A 12,035-nucleotide genomic window follows, 5' to 3' on the forward strand; every position below is an offset into this window, starting at 1 on the left:
TAATATTTGATTATTTAATCAACAATAGTAACAGTTTCAAATGGTTCAACTTATATTTCTTCGTTTCCTCTAGTTATAGTTACTATCATTTTCTTAAAGTTTTTTTTTTTTCCTTCTCCTGTCTCTTATTTGTGTCATCAATGTGCTTATGTGGTAAAGGTCTCTTATTGGGAAGAAATGTCAAGGACAGAGGCTATTCCTTATTATTATTATTATTATCATTATTATTTTAATGTTGGAGATTTAGTTGTTATTGCTTCAATCTCATTGTTTTTTATTTATCTATTAAGTTTCCAGCTTATTGGTATTTAGGTTTTCAAAATATTCCCTAATGAGCATATGAATTTTAGTGACATCTGTTGTAATATCCCCTGTTCTCATCTATAATTTTATTTTCATCTTTTGTCTCTTTCTTTTGGTTAGGTTTTAAAAAAATATTTTTAGTTGTAGATGGACACAATACTTTTATTTCATTTATTTCTTTATTTTTCATATGGTGCTGAAGACCGAACCCATTGCCTCAAGTGTGCTAGGCAAGTGCTCTACTACTGAGTTGCAACCCCAGCCCACTCTTTTGGTTAGTTTAGCTAAGGGTTGTCAATTTTGTTTCACCTTTTTAAAGAACCAAGTTCTTGTTTCAATGAGACTTGTTTTTTTTGTTTTAAGTTTCTATTTTATTTATTTGTCCTCTGAGCTTTAGTATTTTTTTTTTTTCTTCTAATGATCTTCAGTCTAGGGTTCCCCCCTCAAGACCTTGATATACACATTTGGTTACATATTCTGTTTTTTAATTGTAGGCACTGAGAGTTATAGAATTCCCTTTTAGTACTGCTTTCACTATATCTCACAGGTTTTGGTATATTGTGTTTCCCTTTTCACTGGATTCTAGAAATTTGCCGATTTTGCTTTTGATTTCTTCAGTGACCCACTGTTCATTCAAAAGTGTACTGTTCAATCTCTATGTGTTTGTATGATTTCTGTAGTAACTCTTGTAGTTAATTTCTAGTTTCATTCCATTATGATCTGATAATATTCCAGAAATTATTTTAATTTTTTGGAATCCGTCAATACTTGCTCTGTGGCTTAATATATTGTTTTGAAAAAAGTTACATATGCTGAGGAAAAGAATGTGTATTCTGCAGTTTTTGATGGAATAGTCTGTAGAAGTCTGTTATGTTTATTTGATTTATAGTATGATTCTGTGATGTTTCTTTGTTGATTTTTTTTTGGGGGGGGTGGATGTTCTATTAGAATGAGGTATTTAAGTCACCTGCTCTTCTTGTATTAGGTTAGTCTCTCCCTTAATGTCCAATAGTGTTTGTTTTGTGAAGTTGGGTGAATATTTATTTATAGTCATTTTCTTGAAGTGTTCCCTTTATCAAAATGTATTGACCTTCTTTGTCTGTTTTGATTATGATTTAAAGTCTGTTTTGTCATGACTTAAAATCTGTTTTGGCAGATATGAGTGCTTGCTTTTGAATTTCATTTGCTTGTAATATCATTTTTCATTCTTTTGGTTTCAATCTGTGTATGTCTTTACCAGTGAGGTGAACTTCTTACAGGTAGCATATTGTTGGGTCTTGTTTATTAATCTACTCAGTCTGCATCTTCTAAGTAAAGAATTAAGACTATTTATATCCAGGGTTTTTAGTGAAAGCTTGTGCTTGTTCTGTTTTGAGTTTTCTGTTTGTTTTAGATGTTTGATGGTTTACTGTATGAACAATGTTTGATTCTTTTCTAATTCTCATTTGCTTATCTACTATTCTAATGAGATTATTTCCCATATAATTATGGTTATGTTTATCTTTCTTACTCTTTTGGGTATAGGATTTCTTTGAGTATCTACTATAATGCTGGTTTAGTGGTCATGAACTCCCTTAGTTTATATGCTTATCTTAGAAGGTTTTTATTTCTGCTTTGATTCTAAAGGATAATTTTGCTGGGTATAGTAATCTGTGTTAGCAATCTTGAACTACATTTATAATTTTATAAATCATTTATAATTTTAATTATAATATGTTGTAGAAGGTTCTCTTTTGGTCATGTCTATTTGGGGTTTAAAATGCATTCTATAACTGGATGGCCATGTCTTAAAATTTGAGAAACTTCCTATTCTTTTACTATTAGATTTTTCTCTGCCATTAGCCTGTAGCTCTTCTCCCTCATCAAAATTTTGATTATTTGTAGTTTTTGCCTTTTAATGTTTTCCCAGGGTTCTTGAATGTTCTGGTTATTTTTTTCCCCATTGAATCAGTATTGTAATATTGCTGCTAGGTCCTGAAGACATTAAATTCAAGGTCCTTTGACTTCAGGAGCAGCAAGCTCATATGACACCCTCTCAAGATGGCTCCCCATTACAGTACCTTGTGTGTACACTGGAAAGTGTGGAGAATTTCTCCAGAGCCAGTTTGCTCTTGCATCCTAACCAGACTCTGGTTTTTTCAGAGTACATTTTTGCATGGTGCTGAATCCTGTAATAGTGGTTCTTACTTGGACTCTGCCGTGTTCATGTCTACCCTTGCTCTCTGTTGTGCTGCTAGGTGATTGGTGCAGGTGTCTGTTTCATTATCCAAAGTCTCTGGGTTTTTCCAAGTCCGCCTGGCCACTCTCAATCTTTAGCATTCTCCCTCAGCCACCAATCTTGATAAATAGCTGCTCTCCACTTGTTTTGATTCTGTCTTATGGAGGAGAGGTAAATGCTGGGTGCCTCTATTCCACCATCTTGGGTCACCTCCTTATAGAGTTTCACTAGATTCAATGTAAGAAACCATTAACAATAACTTAGGATTGTTTTCCTATGGGAAATTGAACTTTCAAGAAAGGTTTTATGTAGCAAACCCTTCAGTTGGTCAGAAAGGAAGAACATTTGGAGAGTAAAAAAAAATATTCACATAGAAAATAAAAGAAGACTGTTTCTCAGGATCAGTGTTAAGAGAAATGTTTGTCTAGATGGAGTGAAGTATAAGCTTCAACTAGAATTAGGTATGTTGCCTCATTAGTGGATATCCTTCATCCTCTGAAAGCTAGAATTATGAGATTTGATTCAGAGGCAGTTGGTGGCTGGTATAAGCATCTTCATTCTAATGAATACTGGTTCCTGTGAATCACTGAAGTGATGCTGGGAAAAAGTTATCCTTGTAGATTTGGATATAATATATTAGGAGGAACTAAGAATGACAGCTCTTAGATTTGGGGTAAAGATGGTCATGTTTAAAAACTCAATGGGGACATGAAAGTATTGTGGAGCACTGTCTTAGGTCTAGCTCATGTTTCTAATCATGATTGTTATGTGGTCCCATTTTGAAGATTTCCTTCACTTTAGTATGTGAGAAGGAAGATGGTTATATAAGTACAAATTTAGGGATTAGCTGGGCAGTTGTGGCCCATGGATAAGAGTATAAGAACACTGAGGATTGCCACGAGTAAGTATAAAATCTTAACACTCTATATTCCTGGTTGAATAGGAAGGAAAGTCAAATGAGTAATGGTGAACAATAAATCACAAAGTACAGTGAAAATGGAGAAGTTGAGGGACTAGTTGTCTATAATAGCTTGAAGATTAGGTGAAGGGAAGGTTAAGAAAGTGAGATTTGAAAAGGATAAAGTCTGTGTTCAGAGATTAAAATTATGTGCCTCCAGTTTAAATAAGAGAGGCACATTAGTTCCCATAAATGACAAGGTCCAGAGTATGACTGTACAGATGCATCGTAATGGGAAACGTGGATGAGGGATATGGAGACTTTAGGAATTTTGAGGTGACTTGTTAATAGTTTATCCTTATGGACAGTAAATTTCCTGTGATCATGGCAGCTTTAAAGTAGAATGAAATATCGGGGAAAGTGAACCAAATGAAAAATCCTGAATGAATGAAGAGGAGTGATTAAAAGGTGGTGAGTAGTAACAGGAGATTGTATATTGAAAAGCCATGATCCTTAGAGAAAGAAGACTTTTTTATATGGAGATGGAAAAGTAACGTACTATTAAAGAATACGAATTGAGCTGGGAATCTGCTGGTTTCATTTTGGGCTTCATTAGATATGGGAAAAGAAGAGTGTCCTCTGTTGAAGGCTGCAGATATGTGGATTCCTGGGTGATGTTAGTTGAGGCAGAGAACTAGAGGGTAGAATTTTAGATTTTGGAATTAGATTTTACTATAAAAATTAGGAAGACAGTTAGTAGTTGAAGGAAGATTGGGACAGAGAAAGTGAGTGGATGAAGCACAATAATGTGATGAACACATCAGACAGTGAATTGACCAGAAAGTCTGACCAGTTGAAAAGAAGCTCAGGATGACAAGGATAAACAAAATGTTTGGGTTGATTGTAATTAAGTTTGGGGGCCTAGGAAATCTGAGAAGTGGCATTTATAGACAAAATCTGTGGAAGTATAAAAGATTGGGAGTTAAATTGATGGAAGTATAAAAGATTGGGAGTTTAGTTCCAGCTATAAGGACTTGGAGAAGACTTCATGGAAAAAGCTAGATTTTTAACTGAGTCATAAGGGGTAGGTAGTATGTTAATAAATAGACTGGTATAAAGGAGCCTTCTGTTTTGGAGTGGCATGAGGAATAACATGAATTTTTGGAAATACAGAACTGGCTTATGGAACAGTTCATAAAAGGTAAACAGAACTTGACCTCAAGATGAGCGGGGAGAAATGGAAAAAGTTATGGAAATATAGGATGATTAATATCAGCAGCTGTGATTATCAGAAGCATGTATCAGTCACTGTGACACAAAAAATAACTACTTAAGGTAGAGCTCTGCATTCTAGTGTGCTTGTGGCCACTTTCAGTCAGAGTAGTACTAAAGGCAATAAATACTTAATGTTTGTAACAGGAAAACTTTTAGTAGGTGTGCTGGTATGTGTCTGTGTGTTTCTGCCACAATTCCAAGGATAGTACTATGATATATTCCCACCCTCAGTCTCCTCCAGCTCCTCATTGTTTGCCTAGAGTTTAAAATCTTTTGTAGAATGGTTATATTGAATTCTACATCAGTGCTTATTCAAACATAAATGATAGATTATTATATCTACCTGTGTTTATGCATGTCTGAAAAGATAAATTAACCCATAAAGTCTGTTTGTCACACTTTTGCTTGGAAGACTGATTTCTTTGAAATTGCAAAGTTTTAGTTGTAGTACATGGTTTTGTTATTTTATTTCTTTTAGATTTATTTACTTTGTACTTTGACTCTGAAAAGTCATTTGGTTTCTTGGTGCTACATGCTGCAATGTTCTGTCAATATTATTTTTGTAAATAGTACACTACCTATGATTTAAATTGTTTTCTCTTTACGTTTTCTCCTGTTCTGGGAAGATCATGTGCATAGAAAGTAGTAGTATAATTTTGAACTTTCCCAAAATAGACATTATGAGGTGATGATTGCTTTATTAGTTAGAATTTTGTGGAATAGAAAACTCTTACAGTGATTTAAAAAATGGAATTTTATTTGTTTTATATAACACAAGCTGAGAGTTGTTGATATGGATGTAGCTGCTCAATGATTCCATAAGCCTGTGCTCATCCTGCTGTTCAGCTTTTTGTCCTTAGCATGCCAGCAAGTTGCTCATGTTTACATGGTAGTTACTGTATAACCAAGCTTTACATTATTTCATGCTAGAGAAAGCGGTAAAAAGTAAGGACTGTCTTGAGATTCCTTTTCTTTACTAAGGAAATTATAGGTTTCCTTAACCCTCCATAGATTTCCTGTTAAATATCATTGACCAAAATTGTGTCTCATGACTTTCCCAGGGAAGACAAATCAAGCCTGTTATCTTGAGCTGTGCAAAAGATTAGGGAGAAAAAGGGAATCTATGTGGAATAGGAAGCTAACAACATCTGTCAAACCTGGTGCCTTAGGTTTGATTATTTCATCTATCGTATTAATACATTTGACATTTAGTTAGAAATTAGCTAAAAGAAAAGAAATGATTCTCAGCTTATCAGTTTTTCTTTTCTACATTCTAAAACTAGATAGTACAATTTCTGATGACTTATATAATATTTAAGGTTCTTGGATATAAATAAGTATATCATACTTGAAAATGATAAATAAAGGAATTTTTATGTTTGAAAAAAACCTGATCAATGTTCCCACTAAAATACCATTTTCATCCATTTAAATGAAGTGACAGTTTTCTTTTGGGAAAGATGATTTTCACATTGTATAAATAATTTGATTATTATAGATAGTTTATAATGGATAAGTTTATTTTAAAACTAAATCATGATTCTTCAATATGACCAATCAACCTCAACATAGGAAGTATTTTAAAAAAAATCTATAATGAAATAAAATTGGCTTTTTGTTTGGGGAAGACTTCTAATATTTTGGGAATGGAACTCTAACAAATATTTTTTAATGTGAACTTTAATCCCTAATTCAGAATGTCTGAGGTTTTTCCATCATTGATTTTTCTTTCCTTAAATAATTTTATCTTTTATTGAGAAAAGGAAATGATAGTAATCATTCAGTTTTTTGCATATTATAATTTTTTTTAAATTTACCAGATCTAGTAAATGGTAACAGTATATACAGATACCAAAGGAGATTTAGTGGAAAATAAAAATAAGGAAAGACTTAACAATTGCCCTTGGGGCACTTAAAATTTAGTTGTTGAGAAAAGAAATGTGTATACTTGGAATCAATAAACAATAAATGGTCATATGTGATCAAGTATCAAAAGTTCTTGAAGAATTTAAGAAAACACTGTACAATATGATTACTTAAAATGATGGAAAAAGATTATATATGTATGGCAGGCTTGTTAAAAGTATAGGGTTTAATGTCATGGGATGGTACAAGATAACAAAGGCTCATTTTTTTTTATCATCATGCTTTCCTATTCATCCAGCCTTTTTGAACTGTTTATATGTCTCAAATGTTCTGTGTGCCCTTTGATATTTCCATACATAGCAGTATTTATTGTTTGCAGAATTCTCTTACTTGTTTTTAATCCTGACAGTTTCCTGTCTTTTAAGACTGTTTACATATCCTTTCTTTCTTCTGTGAAGTCTTCCCTGAATTTTCTGGCCAGAGTTAGGGTTTTTTTTTTTTTTTTTTTAATCTAATATCCACATATGGAGCATGTTTCTGTGTATGTTTAGAGCCATTATCACATTTTATCATTTATTTACTTGTTTGTGCTACATACTCACAAGGTTTGGGAACATGAGGACTTTGCTATATTTATCTCTGGATCACTGTGCCTGGTATAGTGATTTTGCATATGGGAGCACTTAATGAATGTGAGTACTGGAAAAGTCTGCCCAGAGGGAACTTGGTAAGAATAATTAACTTTGAGAATAGAGTTTATAATTTATCTGCATTTGGATATAAAAATGAATAAAAAAGTATAATTTGTTGGAATTGGAATAATTGTCAATAAAATATCTAAAATTGGTCTTTTAAAGCTCCCCATTTTCAAACATAATTTTTTTTTTTTTTTTTTTTTTTAGTGCCTCCACTTCTCATTCAGAGAATTCAGTGCATACAAAATCAGCTTCTGTTGTGTCATCAGATTCCATTTCAACTTCTGCAGAGAACTTTTCTCCTGATTTGAGGGTATGTATGCCATTTTAAAGTTCTAATGAAGGACTTTATGTTAGTTGCTTGTTGCCAACATTAACAATAAAATTTTAATTAAGCAGGAGAAACTAGTGGAGTGTTCTAAAACACCTCAATCTTTACAAAATATCCCAGACCAGGTCAGCATATTATTTGTAAAAGAAAAAAATGTGTAATTTATTCTTAAGACTGATACTTCTAAGTTCTTTGCCAAAAGATAACTGGTGGATTTCTTTGTGGTATAAAAGATTTTCATGATTACTCTTAAAGTTATGGCCAGTAATAACTAAGTACTACTTTATTGAGTACTTATTGTGTGCACAACATTGTTCCACATGCTGTACATAAATTATTTCATTACCCCCACTAATTTTATTATACATATGATAATTCATAGAGAGATTGAGTAATATGTTCAAGTTATCTTACCTAATAAATTATTTTACCAGTGTTCCAGCCCATGCAGTCTAATTGTGGAGCTATGTCACTTAAATACTATGTAATAGTATAGCAATTTGTACATTTATGAATTCATCTATTTTTCTATAACCACTTGCTTATGATTGATGGAGAAAATGAATTTCATGTGTGGTGTTAACCCCTGACCTTTGCTTCAGAATCTTTAAAGATTTTAAACAATAAACATTTATTTTTATGGTTCTGGAAGTTGGGAAGTCCATGATCAAGTATTGGCAGATCCAATGTTTGGTGAGGATATGTTTTCTGATTTATCTTTTCTTTGTATCCTCACATGGTAGAGAGCACCTTTATTCCAATCAAATGATTTCTTTTTTAGTTATACTAATACAATTTTAAGTAAGATATTAGTTATTTTCATGAATGGAATCATTTGCTATTGAGCATATATTGAGAATATCTTTTTCATTTTCACAACAATTTTAAATATAAAAAGACAGACACCAGAATGGCAATATGTAAATCAATGGTTGTGCAACTGATGTGATTCTGCAATCTGTATACGGGGTAAAAATGGGAGTTCATATCCCACTTGAATCAAAGTGTGAAATATGATATATCAAGAACTATGTAATATTTTGAACAACCAACAATAAAAATTAATTAAAAAAAAAGATTAGAAACATCTATAAAGACTTCTACATATTATTTCCTTTTGTGAAATTTCATAAAACACTGGGTGTAGCATGATTTTAAACATTATTAAAAATTATAAGGCATTATTTTATCTTCATAATCTGGATATGTGTTCTGCTAATTATGATGGCTTCATTATATCATTAGCTATTATCTTGAAGCATGACTTAGAATTAGGGAAGGGTTCATTGTTAATAGTGAATATGAATTCATTGTTGCCTCTCCTTAACTTGATACTACTTAAAAAATATATATTTTATGTATATATTTAATTTCTGCTCATTTGCTACATTAAGAAAAATCCCACAAAGGCGTATTGGTTTCTTGATAATTTTGAAAAATATTGTCCTACTTCTGGTCAGATCTTTTTAAAATACAATTGTTTCTAATTTCATATTGTGACTAAGAAAGGACTTATACTAGGAATGAAGAAATGTTACTTTTACCACTTGTTTTTGCTTGCGTTCTTAATATTATATTCTACTTGGTGTTTCCTGAGTTATTTTAAACAATTTACATATTCTTTTAGGGTTACTTTAGTTCAACTACTTAACTAGATTCATAGGTGAACTACAGTACATGGCAAGGTGCTGAAAGTGCATGGATGAAGAAAGCCTCTAGTGTCACTTTCTCTGCATGTAGTCCTCTTTATTTCTTCAGGTCACCATATATACCACAAATAATGAGTGACTGGCTTATATCTGAACAAAATAAGGGCCATAATGTTAATCTTTACATAAAATATTGTAATTTTTATTAAACTTTTGATTTTAGATCAGTTTTAGATTTACAGAAAAAGTATAACTACAGTTCCCATAGATTTCACATCTAGATTCTTCTATTATTAACATTTTACATTAGTATAGTACATATGTCACACATAGTAAGCTCATATTGACACACTGTTATTAACTAAAGTTCATAATTTTTTAGATTTTTTTTTTTAAACTGGATTTGTCTTTCGTTGTAAGATTCCATGATTCCATCCTTACATTTAGTCGTTACACGTTACATTTAGTAGTTATGTCTCCCAAGGCGTCTCTTACCTGTGACATTTGGTCAGACATTTTTTCTTTTTGATGGCTGTCAATTGAAGACTACTGGTTAGGTATTTTGTAGAATGTGTGATATTTTTTTTTTTTTTTTACTCATTATAAGCTGGGCTTATGTGTTTTGGGGAGGAAGACCACAGAGGTAAAGTGCCATTTTCATTACATTATATGAAGGTTATCAGCATGACTTATCACTCTTGATGTTAATCTTGATCACTTTGTTGAGGTAGTATTAGGTTTATTTACTGTAGAATACTCCCATCCCCTTCACCCTGTACTATTTACTCTTTGGAAAGAATTTGCTACACACAGCTCACCCTTAAGAAGTTATGCTCTGCCTCCTTGAGATGCCTTTACATGGGTCTTGGGAATTCTTCTGCATGGAAGATTTATTTCTTCATGCAGAAGAAATAATATTTATTGACTTATTCAACCATTTATTTCATTATGGACTTGGGAATTTTTATGTGATATGTTTGTTACAATCAAAACCATCCTACTTTGTCATTCCATTGTTTCTACTCCACATTTGGAGATCTTGTGTCCCTCTGATGTACTCTTCTGTCACTGTCACCATCATTTCTTCCTCCTCCAACTCCTCTTCCTTAACACTTTTTAGCACTATAAAATGCATATCATGTATATTTTCTGCTCAATTTCTAGAATAATCATCCATTTTTTCAAAAGAATCCTATTTCCTTTTTATAGAGAATGGCATTACACTTTTTAGTATGTATATCTTAGCAATCATAAAATGGTAGTGTTTAGTTGGTTATAGGTGAAATTAACTGCAGATAACTTGGTGTTACTTTTTAACTGACCATGGTTTGGCTTTCTGGAATGAGGGGTTTGGTAATATAGTCTTGAAAGTTGTCATTCTCAGATTTTTTTGAAGATGGTTAACTTCTAGACTTCGAGTTTTCTACATAGCCTCATTGTTTATCCCACTTGAGCCTCAACATTTTATAAGCTCCTTGAGTAGCAGCCTTTACACAGAAGTGCAGGAAACACAATGGCCTTGAAAAAGCAATCCACTTTCATTAACAATATTACATCAAATTGTATAGGTTTTTTGCTACTGGTGCTATACAGTAGCGCTCCCTGGAAAAGCATAGTAGCTATATATAAAAGCTTTTTCTATTAAGAATTTTGCATTCAAATAAGATTTTTTGTCTTTGTATCAGTAAAGCAGAACAGTAAGTTGAATGGAGAACAGAGCTACCCTAGATATCTTGAACTTTTACTTAAATTCAATTGCAATTCTATTCCTATTACTTTTTTTTTTTCCTTCCTTGTTAGCCTTGTTAACTTTGGGGAAAAAGTCTTATATGGGTATAATATAGTAAGTGTATTTCTGAAAAATGGAGCACAAATCCATATTTTGAAAGTTGAATTCTTTTTTCCTGAGTGACATTGTTGTAGAGTTCTTTCTTTTCGCTTCCATTGCTCTTCACTTGGCAGTCGAACTTCTTTAATTCCATTTAAAAAACTTAAAAAAGTCTTTTATGTAGAACTTTTAATAACACAAAATATTTAAATTAATTTTTAATTTTTAAAATTAGGTTTTTAAAAACTAGAACATATTTTTGAAGTTTGCCAGTTAGTGAAATTAAGAATCTAGGGAAATTGTGTCTAGGTTATTTATTCACTCACTGAAAAATACAATCATAAAATACAATATTTTAAAATTCAAATGTATATCTCCATTTATTTATGTTATAATTTGTATAGCATTGGGTTTTAATTAAAATAAGTTTCTCAAGAGAGGGTGATTGCGCTGGGCGCGGTGTTTTGCATGCCTGTAATCCCAGCGGCTCGGGAGACTGAGACAGGATAGCAAGTTCAAAGCCAGCCTCAGCAATGGTGAGGCACTAAGCAACTCAGTTGAGACCCTGTCTCTAAATAAAATACAAAATAGGGCTGGGGATGTGGCTCAGTTGCTGAGTGCCTCTGAGTTTAATCCCTAGTTCTTTTCCCCCTGATCCCCCCAAAAGAGGGTTATTGCAAGATGAGTTAGAGGTCAGACTATATAGTATTACCTTTCCTTTGTGAAGCCTGTGATATGGCCCTAACTGGTCTACAATTCAGAATTAAATATTAAAAATGTAACTGAATTCTCTTTTATGTCTTTATTTTAAATATTTCCTTGTATATGTATAATAAATGGAATAGTATTTTGGGTTTTGTTCATAACCATCTGCTTTGTCTTGAAATATTTCATAGGCTTAAATTAGGCATATACGATTATCTCTTCAAAATTTGTGTTATCTTATGTATATTTTCTTTGTGACCTAAACTC

The 12,035-nt window shown here is 32.3% G+C and overlaps 1 protein-coding gene across 5 annotated transcripts in view; it reads left to right on the top strand.

Moving 5' to 3' along the window:
* The window catches only part of Mtmr2 (myotubularin related protein 2), an 81,977-nt gene that overhangs the window by 29,628 nt on the left and 40,314 nt on the right, over positions 1-12,035 (top strand). For all 5 annotated transcript variants that reach the window (XM_076846495.2, XM_077108833.1, XM_076846496.2 and 2 more), the window contains one exon: positions 7,463-7,568. In XM_076846495.2, coding sequence (XP_076702610.2) covers positions 7,463-7,568 — 106 coding nt within the window. The remainder of the gene's footprint in view (positions 1-7,462; positions 7,569-12,035) is intronic.

This window comes from Callospermophilus lateralis, chromosome 2, assembly GCF_048772815.1.
Source record: "Callospermophilus lateralis isolate mCalLat2 chromosome 2, mCalLat2.hap1, whole genome shotgun sequence".
Lineage (NCBI taxonomy): Eukaryota > Metazoa > Chordata > Mammalia > Rodentia > Sciuridae > Callospermophilus > Callospermophilus lateralis.